We start from the raw sequence: 19335 nt of genomic DNA, 5'->3' as shown, positions 1-19335 counted from the left end.
AGGCCTGGCTGATGAAGAGTTCTGCTTTTTTTACACATTTAAATATGCATACTTTGTTTCCGTATTATTCCACAAATCAGTAATTATCAAAGTTATTCCCATTCTCCCCATTAATTGCTGCCACCTTGCTGCTACCTCACTCCAAACTCAGCCTTTAAAAATCCACTTTCTCCTTTTACTACACTATTTTTTTGTTCATCTTTGCTCCTAGCTGTCCATCCACTGCCATGACCAAGTTTCCTCTCTCATAAGAAAGTGAGAGTTGGATCAGTTGTTTGTGAATGTGTTGTGTGTGTAGATGCTGGAAGTGCTTCAGAGCCAAATTCCAACTTCCAGTTGCTCATGTTCTGTGCTTCCTTTAGAATGTCTCTATTGGAACCAAGTACATTTTGAGAAATAAAAACAGTTGCAGCATGACTTTATTTTGAAGCATTAACAGTCCATTCACAAGTAACAAATTAAAAATACCATGAATATAGGTAAATCATAAATAACAATATGTAAATAAATTTAGAAGCTATCAGGAAGCTCTGTGGGCTCAAGGCTCCATATTATCTATGTCTGGCATATTCAGTTAGTGCAATTTTAGCAAAAGGAAAGAGCAAAGCAGTCTTTTAATACTGATAATACTGTAGTGGCATCCTGTTAAAAATACATGCTATTCTTCCGCAGCAGGAGTAACAACATGTTCACTAATGCCAGGGGTTTGTAAAATTTTCTAAACTAGAAATATTCCACACTTGAAACAGTAATTCTAACTATTTTAAACTAAGAATATAACAATATCATGCTGTCTACCAAGACACTCTCATAAACCAAAGCTCTTTGGGGTCCTCAATCATTTTAAAGAATGTAAAGGGATCCTGAGACCAAAATGTTTGAGAACTGCTGGTACAGAACACAGAACCATACAGAAAGGGCTATGTGGAACACACATAGCACATGTTAGGACATCTTAAGGCAGTCCCATCTTTTCCTGGTTTCAAGTTTTAAGGTGTGCCTGCAAGATACTACTCATGTGCCCATATATGTTGCAAATCACATTTGAACCTGGTATGCTGCACAGCTCCATTGTGGAAACTCATTAAGGATCCAGAACTAGGATATGGTTTAGAGTAGCCAGTTAAAAAGGTAAAATCTTCAAATCAAGCCAGATTCCTGAGGATGGTTTGGACAGGTCCATGTAGTTTTCTTGGGAGCAATATGGAACAAGTTTACCAATGCCGCCCTCTTTTTTGTAACTTATTAGAAAAAGGGAAAATCAAAAATAAAAGAGAGTAGACTCTTGCATAAAATGTGCATGTATTAGTTTATAAATTTTATAAATTTATAAATGATATAATTCAAATAGAAATACACAATGCATCCTACCATAAGAAACAAGACAATGATAAGGTCACCTGTATGTTACCTGTGGCTAGTTGTTGCTAGATGTTGTTTAGCAACTTTAAGGCTAGTGCTCTATTTTCATACGATTATGATTACTTACCATCAAGTCGTTGTCAGCTCTTAGTAACCACATAGATATGCTTCTTATCTTATTGTGGACTGGATTTCCTACCAAATATGGCATTGTTTTCTGTTAAATATGATACACGTCCAGTTTAAATGTGGAAAGATAACTTACATAAACATAAAGTATTTGGCCTGACTCAAGGTCAAGGCTAACTGGAGGCATGCAGGAAAGGCAAGTGAATTTGTAATTGCAGCATATCAAAGCCGGATGGTGTGTGGCCTTTGTCTAGTTTATGTCTGTGTTTGCATGTGTCTATGTGCGTGCGTGCATGTGTGTGTGTGAAAAGGAGGAAGGGAGGGTGAAAGAAGGTTAAAGTTGCAGCAGCTAAGCAAAATAGCTGAGCAATGCTTATATCCAGTGTAAGATAGGATTTAACTGAATATGTGGTATATTGATGCAAACCTGTACAATATTAGCCCAGCCACTTGGAACCACTGTTACTTGAATTTTCCTTTTCCTTTTCCTTTTCCTTTTCCTCTTCCTCTTCCTCTTCCTCTTCCTTTTCTTTCTTCTTTTTTTGTATTTTCAGAAAGCAAGCATGCTTTGGTAATTTGACATGCCAAAATGACAAGCAAATTCTATAAGCAACTAAAAATGACCTTAGGTAAAATCAAACAAATAAATACGCATGTACTTTAGTATTAGGTGCTTTCAGTCCACTGATTTACCCTTTCATTGGTTTGCTTGTATGCTGCAGCTGGTTAGAGCCTTAAGGCGATCACTGCATATCAGGGCAGTCAGCATCTGGCTCACTATAGGCCAAGCATGCTATAAATATTACCAGCACTACTCTTTCTTTTCCAGTACATGGAAACAGGTGGCTTAAGTTTCATTACTCATAATCCTTTCTTAATTAAAACAGGCACTTCAGTATTTCTTGTTGGTAAGGTTAGAGTGAAGAAAAAGCTAAGAGGTTAGGAGTGCTAACTGCCAGTTAAAAACTGATGATCTTTATACACTTAATGTACAATTAAATTCTGAAATCTGATACAATGGTACCAAAACTGAAACCACCAACTTCCCAGTTGGCCTGCAACTTTCTAAATCTATTTTCTCTGGAACTACTGTTACTATTTTGTAGAAAAGCATTATAATGGAAATGGATTACATTTCCCAAATTGTATTTTATTTTCAAACCCACAGATTCACCAAGTTTGTGCTTCAACTGGAAGCCACACATTCTTATGCCTGCTTCTAGGGAAAACAATTCATACGTTATTTAAGCTTGCCAAAACAGAGGATGCTGTTAGAGAAACAGTGTTTCCAGTGGTACACTCTGCAATATACAAGTTTCTGCTTGTTGATCATCATTCAAGGGAACAGTCAATCTTTATTTGGTCCACCACTAACTGATTTTTTTTTTCTTTCAATCCATGGTACTTTGAGTAACTATTCCCAGGTTTAAAACTCAGCAGTGTCTTCCTTCTTTCCTTTGTTCTTTCTCAATATCTAGTTTTCCCAGTTGTACATTACGTTGGAAGGCCCATTATTTAAACCCGTCTGATCTTCACTGTCAGAAATACCTTTATCCTTTATGCTCTTGCCTAAATTTGTCACTGACTTCCTCACTAGGATTAATCTTTTTACTTCTCCAGAATACTTTTTTTTTATTTTTATATATTCTTGTATCTCAAGAACACTAAAGAAAAAAACGATTTCTTAACTTCTTTGCTATGAATTGTATATCCATTAAACATGTTGTTGATTTTACCTTTGTCTCATATATTAAGACATAATATACGACATGAATTAATATTTTTCCATTTTTATTGGTTACTTTCACTATAACCTCTTTGAAGTGGTCCTTACTATATAACTCAAATTGCCAGTGTTTCAACCTGTGTAAGTTAAACCTACTATATATTGGGACAATAAGCATCCCAGTCTCACTCCCTTTCTACTTTGAACCACTCTACTTCTTCAGGTTCAGTTCATGCAGCAGTTTGTTTTTTTAAATTGTAAAGACACCTCAGAATCAGGCATTCTGGCACATCTGTTGGTTTTAATATATTCCCTGATCTGACAAAATCTATACTATCAATGGCTTTTTTATATTCAATAAAGAACTCATATCCCTCTGCCTTTCCTTAAAACTTCCTGTTCATTTGGCATTTTTCTATCAATGTATGGCTCTATTCTTTTGTGAGATTTCAAATAAAACTTCACTTGCTTGAGTATTAGTATAATGGTTTGGTAAATTTGCACCTTCACTTGTATCTCTGTTCTTTAATATAGGTATACACATTATTCATTTCCAGTACCTAGGCTGCATGGTCTGTATTTTTTAATACAGAGCTGTTAACATTTTATCTGCTCCTTCTGCAGCTTTAAGTTGCTCAAGAGGTATTTCATCTGTATCAGTAGGTTCCTATTTGACAGATGCTGTATTACCTGTTGTTTCCTCACTGTATAATGAAGTTGGTTCCTGAATATATTCTCTCTGAAAATGTTGCTATCATCCTATAATCCCATTTATAAATGTCAATATAATCTTTCCATTATTCTTTAACCTTATTTGCCCCTATAAGATTTATTTTGTGATGTGAGTACCTTACCTGTAAATTTTCCTCTAATTTTTCTGATCATTTAAAAAAACTTCTCTTTTCATATTATTTTCCTCCAGACCCACTTAAAGCATTTCCTCCTTAACATGTTGGGAATCCTCCCACCACTTTTTTTCCTTTGGGTTTCACAGAGTCTCTTTTTATTTATATATATATATATATATATTAAAATAAAATAAAATATTGGATCTTACATTCTGACTATACATTTCCCAGGTCAAATTGTTCAGGACCACCTTGATTGATTGATCATGTGCAATAAAGTCAGTGTAGCCTCTTAGCAACCACATACAGAAACCTCCTTTAGGATAATCTGTCCCTAACCTGGTCCTTTGGCATTCCATTAGTGTACCCATTGTCTCTCCACCTTGCTAATGGTCATGGCTTCTTCCCTTCCCTTCCCTTCCCTTCCCTTCCCTTCCCTTCCCTACCCTACCCTACCCTACCCTACCCTACCCTACTCACCTAGTTCAACAAGTGACTCTGGGTGGCAAACAACATTACAATAAAATTAAAAACAGTTACAACCATAAATTCCTTTCCTTGGTTGTTGGGTTTTTTTTGGGGGGGGGGCTATCCATGGTTCTCTCCAACAAGAAAGTTCAAAAGCAACATTTTTTCTGTCCTGCTTCTTCAAAATCCACTTCCATAGAGGATTGCACGAAAAACCATTCTGATCTTTATAGGTATAGATACATCATGGCATCTGAATATCTTTTCCAAAGTCTTCATTGCTACCTTACCAAGTGCTAGTCTGCAGTATATTTTTTGACAGCTAGTTCCTTTACAGTTAATAGCAATCCTAAAAGGCAGATGCTATCAACCACTTCAATAACTTTAATTCTAAGGATGGACACTGTACCTCTTGTATTAACCTACTTCATCTTCTGATACCCTGGATGCTGGCATCTCTACTGTACTAAATATTTCATCTTTTTTAATGTTCTTTGAATTTGTTAATCTGTTCATTTCTTCATTTTATATTTGCTATTATATGGTTGATTTGAATTTTTTTACCCCATAATGTGTAGAATTTGCTTTTATGTTGCTTGAAGCAGATCCTGGCAATGAATAAATAGTTTTCTTTGCAAAATTCTATTAATCCATTTTCTATTTTGCTGCATTTGCCCAATCCAGATCTTTCTGTAATTCCAAGTAGTTCCATTTCTCCAACTTTTGTATTCCAGTCTTGCATTGGCCATACTATGTCCATTCTTGATGTTGTATTTGTTACTCCCTGTAGTCTGTCATAGAATTGCTCAATGATTCCCATTATTGCATCTGTACTATGTGTATACACAGATGTGTTAGGGATATCCACTAATTCTAATAGATATGATCCTGCTGTTTATTGACTATGACCAAGCACATAATTAACAATGTCTCTTCTGATTATCATTCACACTCTATTCCTTCTTATGTTCTCATGCTCAGTATAATATATATCATATAATGATCTGAATTAAAGTGGTCCATTCTGGTCTAGCTAAATTTACTTATTCCTAGAAATCCAGTTTAGTACATTCCTAGTTTTACCATTTTAATTCTTCCTTTGTTCATGTTTCTCACAATGCATGTTCAAGTGATGTGTTATTGTACTTCAGGAATTCTTCCTTCACTGTTGGGAGTATCAGTAATCACATTTTCCTGTAGCTTTAGTCTCGACATATAGTATGTTCGACTCAAGATCTACTTATGAAAGTTTGACATTCTTTCCCCGTAACTGAAGCAAAACTTTTGACCTGGGAGTCTCATCATGTGACATCTAAACTTGTTTAAGGTTTCAGGCATGTTAGGTTTCTTGATTTGATTTTAGACTTCCTTCTCTTTAAGTAGGTTGGCTCTTTTACACTTGCAAAGCCTTAACTGTCCTTATTTCTGTTATGGATAGCTCTTAGTTTCACCCCTTCCCTTCTGACCTTACTGGCAAGAATGACCCTGAACTTAACGTCACTAGGAAGCTCCTGCCAGCATCTCTCTCTGGTTCACTGAAGCTACTGAGCTTTCCCACTACATAAAGGTAGTAATCCCTGGCAACTAAGCAAAAGTTATAAATGTATGCTTCTCCAGAAAAGCAAGATATTTTATCTTTTAAAGTATATGTATCCCCTTTACATGAAATAGGGTGGAACCATAAATATAATGCCTCGCTGCCTAATTTTTGAAGTATTCTGCTAATGTGAGCCTTCTCTACAGCAAAATCTAACTTTTTCCTTTCTCCCTCAATTCACTAAAAACCAATGAAACTGCAAAATTTTAATTGGTATAGCCATTTGAACTGCAGAAGTGCACCTTTCCAGAGGCCACAAAAATTATATTTCCCCTTTCTCTGGCATCCTTCCTGATAATTTTTTTTTTCAAAATCCAAGATTACTTCATACTTAAATAAACATTGAATCTCCTTATTTTTCCCCTTGGAAAAAGAAGCAGGAGAAGGACAAGTAATTAAAAGACTTGTTCCTAATTTCACACTCAGGAAAATTCTCAGGGAAATGCATATAAAATTCAAAGAAAGCTTCATTTCATTATTTTTTTTACCTTGAGCCATTAACTTGATTTGGGGTGCATTCCATCTTTATGGTAACTCTGGCTGGAGGCTGGGATAACCAGTCCTGCTGGGGGACACGTGGACTCATCTTTGATGTTTGCCCATATTCACTGGAAGAAGAAGCTGTCATCTCCGACTTAGCAAGATGGGGAGTCCCGTAGGCACACTCAAATAAAGACTGATCTTCACTTACAACTGATAAAGCTTCCTGAAATTCCGAAAAGAAAAAGCAGCCAAAATTAATCAATTAATCAATTATTTATCAAATTAATAATTTATTATTAAATAATTGTGCCCTGCCCCCAGGGCAGCTAATAAAAATAAAAAATAAAGAATACATCCAAAGGAAGAAGGAAAATTTAGTAAATAGACAGGTACAGTTTTTAAAATAAGCCATTAAATAACATTTATATTTCCATAAAGCAATTATCTTCCTCAATGTCTTCATCAACAACAAATAATAGTCCAGATACTCAAGGCAGAGAACTATACAATTTAGGGGCAGCCAATGAGGTGACATTTCTCTTGCTCTCATCAACTGAGGTATGGAAATAGAGGATTCTCCATCAGATTCTAGGATATGGGCAGACTTGTCTATGAGGAACAGGCCCTATGATGTTTTTTACTTTAAATCAACCTAAGGTTTTAAAAGTCAACGTTAGTACTTTGAATTGTGCCAATAAATGCCAACAATAGACAAAATAGAAATTGCACAGAATGATACTTTATTAAGGCTCTGACCTATACAAATGAAGCTATGTATATAAGAACAAGTTTTGTCTCTTTCAGCAATTTCAATATCAACTACATTTTTCATTGGATGTGTGTTTCTTTCATGTGTAGAAGGCTGCTGTGCTGTGCTGTTTTTGCATGTGCAGGTCACTTTTCTAATTTTCCCTTAAATGGATGTGAGAATGTAATAAAAGGAATCACAGAAAGTAAATCTTTCTTTTGGCCTAGATTAAAGTTATACCTTTTTCCAAAACAAAAAAATTAAGGAAGAGTTGAAATGTTTACAAGCTCTGTTTCGGAGCTATTACTGTTTATGATCACTATAATATGTAATGTTGACTGACTGATTGATCAATTAGATGCCACCAAGTTGGTGTACATTCTTTACGACCACATAGATAAACCTTGTCCAGGATGATCTGTACCCAACCTGGCCCTTCATGCTTTCCAGTGGTGCACCCATCACTACTGTAATCAAGTTCATCCACTTTTCTGCTGGCCACCTTTCCCAGCATTTTAGACTTATCAAGAGAGGTAGGCCTTTGCTATAATGTGTCCAAAATATGATAATTGGAGCCTAGTCATTTGTGCCTCCTCAAGTGAGAACTGTGGATTGATTTGCTCTAAGATCTGTTGTGGGGGGAGGAGTTGGCTAGCCATGGTATTGTCAAGCATATATTTCTAGGGAGATGAGGATTAATCTAAGGGCATTTCAACATGAAGACTGTACATAAGTTCAAAATTAATTTTGGATGTCTTTGATCCCATAAGGTTGGCAGTATTGAGGACCAGGGTTAGCAGCTTCTGATTAGCAAGCTAATTGGTATGAAAGGCTGAATGGCATGTGTGATACATAGCTAGCTTGAAAAATGTACACAAAGAACTTTGATCAAACTAGAGGGATTGAGTGGGGTGCTATAGTCCTAGGCCCTGTAACCATCCAATTTTTTTATAAATTACTTGGATAAGTTGAAAAGGGGGATATTTATCAAACTCACTGATGATACAAAATTAGGTGGGATATCTAATATCATAGATATTTTTTTTAAATCTTGAGAGCTTAGAAAAATGGAATAAAAAAAGTAGAATGAAATGTATATTTTACAAGTTTTCTAGTGCAAACAGATCAAAATACTCTGGGCAGGTTACAATACATTAAAAATTATACAAAACAGCAGCAATAATAAATCATAATAAATCATTCTCCTCTCCCTGCAATGGATGCCATTAGAGTTACAGTTTGGTGAAATATAACCATTTTCAAATAATTCCTAAATGTCACAAGGAAGAGAGCTTTATAAATCCCTGGGGCTAAAGTGTTCTGAAGTGTGAGGGTCACCACAGGGAATGTCTGTCATGTTGTTGGTGTCAGATAGAGAGCTAACTCTTATCAGGCCTTGTTATGAAGTTCTCATAGGATTGGCAGATTCCATTCCAGCTAGGCAGTGCATGATGCAACCCGTTTCTATGCTGTATGGGGTTTTGTAGGTCATAACAAGCACTTTGCATTTGGGCCCTGAAACTTATTGGTAGCCAGTAATTTCAAGGCAAATATTACCCTATGGTGGCAGTCCTGTCCCACCAGTAGTCTCACTGCCACATTCTACAGAAATTTAACTTCCAGATCATCGCCAAAAGCTGTGTCCTGTATAATGCGTTACAGTAATTCAGCTGGGTAGCGATCAGGTCATGAATTAATGCTTCTGGGACATCATGATCCAGCTAAGGTTGTAATTGGTACACCAGCCAAACCTGGGCAACAGGCCCCAGCCATAGCCTTCACCTGCTGTTTACGTAAAAGCTGTAAGTCCAGGAAACCTCTAACCCATGTTCCAACTCTTTAGGGCAAGGTGACTCCATCCTGAGTAATTACCAGGATCTATGTAACTGGATGCTTACTGACATATAGTACAGCAGCTCAGTCTTGGAAGGATTTCATCTGAGCTTACTCTACCCCATTCAGACATTGACAGGCTCCAGACACTGGGTCAAGTCTTCCATAGCATCTCCAGCTCAGCAGCAGATAAAGAAACAGCAGAACATTATAACCTGTAATATTTTGCCTGATAAGGAAAAAGTTGCTTGACATACTAGCACAAACACCTCAACATTCCTCTCCCTGATTTTTCAGTAGTGCAAATTATTAATAACCTGAAAGTTCATCCAGTCCACTTTTGATTTGCTTTTTCTAAAGGACAAACAACTTTATACCAGCATCCTTTCTAGAATGTAACAATTTGGCAAGGCTGATAACAAGCTTATGAAATGAAAGTTAGCCCAAGTTACGATTTAAGAAAACATTCCTCACTGGAGGAAAAGCAGCACTTCCTATTTATACCACACTGAAAAGTCATCTAGAGGCTGAAAAAGCTCAGCTTCCAGGCAGTATTGTAGTAATCCTGAAACGAAAGATAAAAGCCCATGAAATCTGTAATCCATTACTTTAGGAATTTGCATATGGAACTTTCCTCATTACAAGATTATTCCTTGGTATCACTGGAAAAACTGCCCTGCCAACCTGTATATACAGCTTATTGTCCATTAAAGTGAAAGAAAAATTGCTTGCAGGAGAACAACTGATCTCCATGCATATCACTTCAAATACTTTCCTATTCAGCTGATTAGTATCTGGAACTAATAGGTTATCTTGGTTGTATTTTATTGCCATGGAGTGATACTTGTGTAAGCATTACGAAACTTCTACATTGGTGCTTATTATCTTTTTTTTATAAGAATTTTATTAAATTTCAAGCAAAGATAAAAGCTACAGAAAAACAAAAAACTACAAAGAAAAGAAGAGAAAAAAAATTAAAAGTGTAGAAACACAAGAGGTGACTTTTGACTTTTACCAGCAAGGATATACAAAAATTTTCCAGAATCAATCCCTTACTCTATATTAAACCAAAATTCCGTTATTTCTATAAATAGAAATTTAATTTCTATAAATTCATTCCATTGGCACATTACAAAAATCACTAAATACAGTTACTCCCTCCCCTTATATTATACACACACTCACAGAGAGAGAGAGACATATAGACCTCCTAATCAACTCCCTCCCAAAGATAACATTTATTTAATTATTTCCTTCCTACTACTATTCTATACATTCCTGTCTACTATAATAAAGATCAAACTAAAAAACATATAAATTGTCTGTCATTGTGCTTGATAATATAATAATTTTAATAATCTTGATCATATTTATGATTATATATTTATAGAATTTTTATCACCACCCATCTTGCCCCCGAAAGGAGCGACTCTGGGCGGTTACCTTTTTCTTTACATAAACAGAAACATGCCAGTATTTTGTATGAAAAGATATTTTAAATAAACTTTGCTTATTCTTGATCTTTGTACAATCTGATGTTGTAATGATTGCCTATTCTAATATACTCAGACTCATGAGCAGGAATTCAAAGATATCTGGTTTATTAAAGAACAGCATGCAGGATCACAAAGAAAGCTGAGAATGGTGAAAGCGCACCAAATGCAAACTAAAAACCCTCAGTGCAAATGAGATCCCTCCCCCCGTAGAATCTTCTCAAGTCCACAATCCCAGGTGCTCCTAACGGTTTCTGATGGTCTGCGGGAAAAGTCCTTGAACAGATAACATAACCCAAACACATTCCATTCTCCTGATTCCACATACAGAGCTTGGTACAAGGTTTCACAGCAGCTCTCTCCCAAACAGAAACGTGCGTCAGTGCCATGGCATGTGAAACGTTACGATGTATAAACTACATTGAATCAGTGAACGTGACAGATGTACATATGTAACAAGGTTTACAGCACCATAACTAGACCCAGAAAAGGGGGAGGGGGGAATAATTGCTTTTGCTGTATTCCTGCTTCTATATCAAGCCAGTCATCTCTGCACTTTAAAAAAAAAAATAGTATTATTGGGTAGCCCACAATAACTGGTTTGAACACTCAAAATAAAAATGCTTTCCATTCCCAAAAACTATTATTGAACAAGAAGCCAATAAAGGCATATGGCATAAAATGGTCAAGTCCCTCAGTGTTTAATGTCCTAGCTGACCTACCCAAACCCCAAATAGAAAAATAGTACCAAGAGATGAAATACAGGAAATAAAATAGTTTTCTCTAGTCAGAAGGGTGAGAAGTAATTTGCAAATAATTTAAGCTGCTCTGATCATCTTTGCACCAGCAAGCATTTCCTTCAGTTTTCTTTAGTAAAGTCTTTGCAAACACAAGGCCTGTGGATCTGGTCTTTTTGCTATTATTTTGGCTGGTTGTGTTATTACTTTTTTAAAAATAATATAGCTGTCCTCAGTCTATGAAACTGCACAGACTGCTTAATCAAAACTCAGTAGCTGAATCACCCACCCCCTGAAAAAACAAAAACCCTAAATAATGTCCAGGATTTTTTTCCCTCATAAACATATCAACTTTAAAAAGCTGGTTTCTTTTTAAGCCTTTTAATATTAATAATTAACAATTAATTAATAATTTAAGTCTTTTAATATATTTTAATATTAAACCCAAAACCATCTAGACAGACATTTATTATTTTATTATTTTTATTATACCTTAATAATCTTAATCCAAATCATTAAAGATAAATGAAATCAGCCAAACCCTAAAAGCAATCCAGATAAATATTCTTAAACCCTTAACCCCCTTCAAAATAAACCAGAGCATTTACATATCCCCACAACGTGCACAGAGCCTTTTTCTTTAAAAAAATTGAACAGCCCAACTGTTCCCCTCAAAAACTCTGACTTCTCTTCAGGAGACCTCCCCTACATAAAATCCCCTTCTTTTCCATGTTGTTCCATCAGAAGATCAACTTCACTTATGGCTTGCAACTCGATCTCTCCGTTAAATTTCTCCAACTTGACTATTCAATCTTCATCCAGCATTTCAACAGAAGTTCCAATGTCACTCTTAGAAGAGACATTTCTGTCACTGTTAAATTCCACAGTTTCATCCATGACATCCCCAACCAGAAGAAACATTTTAGACCTCATATTTTCCACTATGTCCTGAATGCCTTTCATAAAAATTTGATAGAAATCAGGAAGAATCTGATTTGAGTCCCCTGAAGGAAGGAGATGGGCAGGGACAAATTCGATGGATAAATAAATAAATATATAAAATCTTGGTGGAAGTCAGAGAAAGTCTGTTTAAAATCCTCCATGTCTCATGCAGTAGAGTATGGTGCCATGTTTTCAATTCTGCCTGCTGAGCCTGCAGGCAGAGCTGTTTAGTCCGCCATGTCCCCACTGGAAGTCCACATTGGTGCTTATTATCAATTTCCTCATTTTTCTTTTTCTTTATTAGTTTTAGCCTGTATCCTTAAGGATACATTGATAATTTATATTTACCTATAGAAAATATTCTGAATATAGCTATAAAGAACGTGAGTATATGAACGTGAGAGAGGAAGAGAAAAGAAAGAAAGATATCTAGCAAAGAACAATTAAGATACAAAGTACATTTACTAAGAGTCCAGTTTTCCTCACAGCTAAGAACACAGAAGTGATTTAGTAAGAATTTGTGGCTAATAACTGGTACTTTTCTTTCAGACATCAGATATATCTAAAGGGAGATACTCCACTATGTCCTATTCTTTAAAAATCCATAGGAAAAGGACATTTTTAAAAAAAAAAATCAAAGAAAAGTTTTTATAAAATTGCTGCAATCTAGGAACTCAATATTTTTCTGTAGGTTACTAACTTTAGCAGTATAACAAGTATGTTTCCTACAAATCCTTCCGGTATCTTTTGCACCACTGCCAGTTTCCCAGGAAAACAAAGCATGAACTCCAAGCAACCCAGTCCATAAAACAATGTACCATTGCAAGAAGAATGAAGCTGCTGTTTTGGTTGGTTTTGTGAAAAGCTCTGAGAAGAAAAAAAAGAAGGTAGAAGGGATTTTAACTGAAATTGGAATAGCTGTTTGTTAATACCGAGCAGGATTAGGGTTTCCAAATCATCCAAATAGCCAACTGAAGAATTTTTTTTTTTTACTTCCAGGACTACCTCTCATGTTTCAGTAGAAAAAGCCAACAACATTTTCAAGATGATAAGCAGCATGTGCTTGATATTACAAATACAATATGAATATCAACAAATTAAAGGAACAATTGACACACAGTGGCAGCTCATGTCACGTAGAGCATACCATTTTACCAGCTTAAGTAAAAAGTCCCAAAATATATGTAATATGTCAACCAGATGGACATACTTAAGAGTAGACCTACTGAAACTAACTTAAGTTCTATTGATTTCAAGGTGTCTCTATCGAAAACAAGTTAAGCGACCTTATTTTATTAACATCTTAGAAATCACACTTAACAGTGATATAAACTTTTTTTTATCTTTAAATATTTAATTTATTTAACTGATCCCAGTGTTAACACTTTCCCATATCTATTGTATAAGTACCACTATCCTCAGTTATTACCTGTATTCTAAAATGTATTATTTGTATTCTATTATGTAATAAAAAAATTAATTTGAAAAAATATAAAAAATAACATAGTTACAATGATAAATGACAACAATCTAAGGTGCAATTAATACTAGACTTTAATTTTTACCCTATGTTTGCAGTATACTTCATATATATATAAATTCCCAAAAGAGAATTTTACATGAAAGATTCACATTTCTTAAACTCTATAGTAATTGAATATATATCCGCCATAAAACGCAAATTTAAAATTGAACCTAAGTATGAACATTCAGTTGCCGTTCTACTACTCAAGTATTACATTATTTATGGGCCCTCAAAGTTTTCTGTTCTGTTTTTTATTGTTGTAGCTAAATCACTAGTCACTGACCATAAATAAATACATTTAATTTCACTCAAACTTTTGACCAAATGAATTGGAATCTGGAACTCCTGAAATGATTTCAGAAGATATGTTTTAACATTCTATTAGGATTAAATGTTGCCCATACTGTAAAATTTGATGCATTACAAACACAACAGGGGAAGGATATAAATGAAAAAAGTTAGTTTTATTTCAATCAGCAATCAGGAAATTACATAAATACATAATTGAAAAGGACAAAATAAGTGTTCAGACTTGCATCAACTGTTACCTCATTTTTATTGTGACAGCAGAAAATTTAGCTTCTGTCTGGATGAGAGTTCATTTTATATCTGGGAGGAGGATCCCATAATAATCTGTTCTTCTTGGGTATTGATGTTGCTAGGGGTAAGATATAAGTATTCCAAACAGTCCTACAGAAATTAAAATATGATTGCACATGATGAACTGTTTCTATCTCCCAGATCCATATGGGCAGGTGTGCTCAGACAGTTGGATTTTGGAACACTACTTTACAAAAGAGCAGAGGGAAGGATGTTGTGGCTGGCCTGAAAGATGCTTTCCTCAACCTGGGAAAGGTAAGAGCATTTAAATATTTTGCAGGTTGCCAAGTATCCTTTAAAACTGTAAAAGCAGAGAAACTCTAAAAACTTTAGCCTACAGAAAGGCAACGGGTATCTTTCACATGTTTTGGACTATACATTCTAATAAACCGTAAGCAGCATAGACAATAACTGAGGATTCTGGGAGCTGTAGTCCAAAATATCTGAGGGAAAGTTGATTGACTATTCTGGTTTAGAAGATGCCAAAAAATATGAATAATGTAGAAAACAGACATAAATACTTAGAATTTGTATAACATATATGGAGGAAGATTAATAATAATATAGTAAACAGTAGGTTATTAGAAAACTGATAAAAGCAGAAATAAAAATAGTAAGCTTCATGGGCAATTATCATTCACCTTATAGAGAACCCAAAAATAGTCTTATGAAAAGTGGAGGAACCTATCCCAAGCTATAACGGCCATAATCATCCACCAGGGGAGACAAAGAGGCAAGGAATGAAACATGTGCTTTGATGTTGTGACCCAATTTCCATCCTTTATGTATTTGTGTTGTGGCATTATGATGCATCTTTTGTCATTGTAGAGTCATGCTGGTTAGGAATAGATGCTAATGCTAATGGTTCATGCTGAGTGGGGCAGACTGTATACAGATTTTTTTCTTTTTCTTTCTTTTTTTATATGCCAGCTACAGGTAACCCCAGCAAACAGGTAGGTAAAGTAAACTCTAAAATATCCATTTCCCTAATGCAGCAGATACTAACATTATAGAAAACAAACCAGCCATACATTGTCTTTTTATCAAAGACTGTTCTTCAAATATCCATTTTATACAAAATAAAACTATAGTCATGTATGTGTTCTATGGTGATAGAACACATACATAACTAAATATAGATTTAAAAAGCTGTAACTGCTGTTTTTTCCCTTTGTATTATTATGTGGCATGAACATCAAGTTCATGTCAACTCTTAGCAACCACATACTGTCAATAGACTTTCTCCAGGATAATCTATCCCAAAACTGGACCTTCAGATCTTCCAATGGTGTGCCCACCACTGCCGTAATTGAAGCCATCCACTTTGCTGCTGGTTGTCCTTTTTTTCTCTTTCCTCCCACCTTTCTCAGCATAATGGACTTCTCAAAAGAGCTAGGTTTTTGTACATTATGTACAAAATATGATTATTTGAGCCTAGTCATTTGTACCAAGTAAGAACTGTATTGATTTGTTCTATGATCCATTTGTTTGTTTTTGTGGCTATCCATGGTATTCTCAAGAGTCTTTTCCAACACCAAAGTTCAAAAGCATCAATACTTGTTCTACCCTGCTTCTTCAAATTCCAACTTTTGCTTCCAAATGTCACAGGGAAAATAATTGCCTGCAAGCTCTTTGAAGGTATAGAGATGTCATGACATCTGAATATGTTTTCCAAGGCTTTCATTGCTACCTTATTGCTATTTTGTGGTGAATTTCTTGACCTCAAGTTCTTTTACTGTTGATCCTAAAAGGCAGAATCCACCATGTCAATATCTTCATTTTAAATTCTAGGATTGGTTAATGAACGTGTTGCCATTAGTACTTGTTGTCACTAAGATTGCATGGTATCTTAGTGTCATTTTTCACTGTGCTTCTTGATTTAATTACTAGAACTTGCAAATTATTTGTATTATCAGCTATTAGAGTAGTGTCATCAGCATAAAGCTGTTTAATTATTTTTTTTTCAATTTTAAAACCATGTTCATCTTCCAGTCCAGCCTCCCTCAATATACAAGTATATTCAGCATACAGGTTAAATAAATAAGGTGATAATATACTGTTTTTTCTTTCCCTTGCCAATCTGAAGCCAGTCTGTTTTGCCATGTTCCATCCAGATTGTGGCTTCCTGTCCTGTATATAGGTTTTGCATGAGGACAATGAGATGTTCTGGGATTCCATTTTTCCCAAGTACATTCCAAAGTTTGACATGGAAGTGAAATTGCTTGAGCTAAATTAAACGTTATGAGATTCTGGTGATTTCCTCTCTGATATCTTACATATTTTTATATTATCACCCAAAATCTCTGCAAGAACACTGATACTTCATAAGAGCTAGTGATCTCTCATGTTAAAATGTTATTTATTTACTTTTTAAAAAAATGTTTTATTTTGGTGTTCTACATGTTCTATCAACTGCATAATTGACCTCTGAATGAAATGTTTCTAAAATAAACTGGAAGGCAAAAGGAAATTACTTGTATTAGAGCAGATGGAAAGGGATTTCACCATAAAGTTTCCTGAGCAAGCCAGGAAAAAGAGAACTTGTATCAAGACATGCTGCAGATCAGGTTGACCACTTTCTTTGTCATCAGATTAAAGAAACCACTGTCTCCAGGGCTATTGAGAAAGAATGAATAGGGCTGAAATCAATAAAACCCAGGAAATAAACAGCCTATTCTGCAGGCACAGAAATACATCCTTATCACCATGATAAAGGTAGGATACACAGAAATAGGGGCTGGAATAAGTAGATGGATATAATAGGAAAGTGGATCCTATTATAATAAGAAATGTAATAAGTATTAAAAGACTAAGAAATGAGGAAGAAAATCCTGCATAAAGCTTTTCAAGTAGTGCACATAACTGTAATAAATAAATAATTGCCACAGAATAAACCAAGCTATGAGAATGCAAGCCTTTCTTTAATTGTCTAATTACTTTTTAATTATGTTTTTTTAAAATGGTATTCGTTCTCCATGAAATAAACTTCACAAAGGAAGAACTTCAGAATATATTTTAACTTCTGTCTTGAAAAACATAAAACCACAGATTGAGCCAAAGAAAACATCTGAAGCATCCATCCCTTGGTACACTGGACATAGGTTTTACACAATACATTGAGCAGATGCCAGCTATGCTTCCTTTCAGATGTTTGTTGAAAAATAATATTAAGCCTTGCATGCCAGACTTAGATGCTTGCTAAATCACTAAAGTAAGAGTGCAAAAAGAAGTCTGCTAGATTCCAGCAAGGGTCTACCTAATTCACTCCTGAATAGTATGGCATAATTCACTCATGTTGTTCATCGCAGCTCCAGTCCTTATAAAGTTTCTTTAGGGGCCTCTCTGTTTATTTCCCTATATTGTAGATATTGTATATATTGTATATTGTGTAATATATATATATATATATATATATATATATATATATATATATATATATAAAATATTGTATATATTGTCACAACACTACTAGCTGTTCAATAAAAATATGCATCTAAGTTTTATTACAGAAAATGTATGAAATGATGCCTCCAGTATTATATTTCTTGCAGGAATTTAAGTTCATTTCCTCAGCAGCGAAAATCCTTTCCGTAAAACTGGTTTGCACTGCTATTTGTGTTACACATTACTCTATTAAAAGAACTGTCTCATTTGAATATATTAAGGCAGTTATATCTAGTGTATTATTTTCTTCTTCTCAGCAACAAATTCATGAAAACTAAAGCCCAAAGGTACAAAAAACAACAAAGAGTTTTGTAAATTGTTCATGGTAGCAGCAGTTAGCATTTGTCAGAGTTTAAACATCTGAATAAAGATTTAGAGTTGCTAAATAAAATAATAGATTCACTAAATCTGAAAGTCCTTAGAGGTGTTAGTTACAAGGAATTTTGCTAAACCAGTATCTTATACAGATATGACTCCAATCGCAACCTAACTTTCAGGTATAGTATTTTAAGGATTTTTCAGTTGCTTGTGTGTGTGTGTGTGTGTGTGCGCATGTGTGTGTGCATTTGATATATTTGAATATATAAGTACTGTGCAAAGTTTTTTGCAGGTGTGAAAAAATGCTGTAAAGTAAGAATGCTTTCAAAAATATATATTGTAATTGTTATCGATTTGCAAAATGCAAAGTGAGCGAACAGAAGGGAAATCCAAATCAAATCAATATTTGGTGTGACCACCCTTTGCCTTCAAAACCGCATCAATTCTTCTAGGTACACTTGCACACAGTTTTTGAAGGAACTCGGCAGGTAGGTTGTTCCAAACATCTTGGAGAACTAACCACAGATCTCCTGTGGAGTGTAGGCTGCCTCAAATCCTTCTGTCTCTTCATGTAATGCCAGACAGACTCAATGACGTTGAGATCAGGGCTCTGTGGGGGCCAAACCATCACTTCCAGTATTCCATGTTCTTCTTTACGCTGAAGGTAGTTCTTAATGACATTGGCTGTATGTGTGGGGTCATTGTCCTGCTGCAGAATAAATCTGGGGCCAATCACATGCCTCCCTGATGGTATGGCATGATGGATAAGTATCTGCCTGTATTTCTCAGCATTGAGGACACCGTTGATCCTGACCAAATCTCCAACTCCATTTGCAGAAATGCAGCCCCAAACTTGCAAGGAACCTCCACCATGCTTCACTGTTGCCTGCAGACACTCATTATTGTACCACTCTCCAGCCCTTCAGCAAACAAGCTGCCTCCTGCAACAGCCAAATATTTCAAAGTCTGACTCACCAGTCCAGAGCACCTGCTGCCATTTTTCTGCACCCCAGTTCCTATGTTTTCATGCACAGTGGAGTGCTTAGCCTTGTTTCCACATCGGAGGTATGGCTTTTTGGCTG

General features: G+C 35.4%; 2 protein-coding genes across 7 annotated transcripts in view; one reads left to right on the top strand and one right to left on the bottom strand.

Moving 5' to 3' along the window:
- The window catches only part of KCNJ15 (potassium inwardly rectifying channel subfamily J member 15), a 136295-nt gene that overhangs the window by 82731 nt on the left and 34229 nt on the right, over positions 1-19335 (top strand). The window lies entirely within an intron of this gene.
- Positions 1-19335, bottom strand: part of ERG (ETS transcription factor ERG) — a 49486-nt gene that overhangs the window by 18178 nt on the left and 11973 nt on the right. For both annotated transcript variants that reach the window (XM_063305351.1, XM_063305352.1), the window contains exon 2: positions 6619-6836. In XM_063305351.1, the coding sequence (XP_063161421.1) occupies positions 6619-6836 (218 nt within the window). The remainder of the gene's footprint in view (positions 1-6618; positions 6837-19335) is intronic.

This window comes from Candoia aspera, chromosome 5, assembly GCF_035149785.1.
Source record: "Candoia aspera isolate rCanAsp1 chromosome 5, rCanAsp1.hap2, whole genome shotgun sequence".
NCBI classification, from domain to species: domain Eukaryota; kingdom Metazoa; phylum Chordata; class Lepidosauria; order Squamata; family Boidae; genus Candoia; species Candoia aspera.
This window is presented reverse-complemented; position numbering and strand designations above follow the sequence as displayed.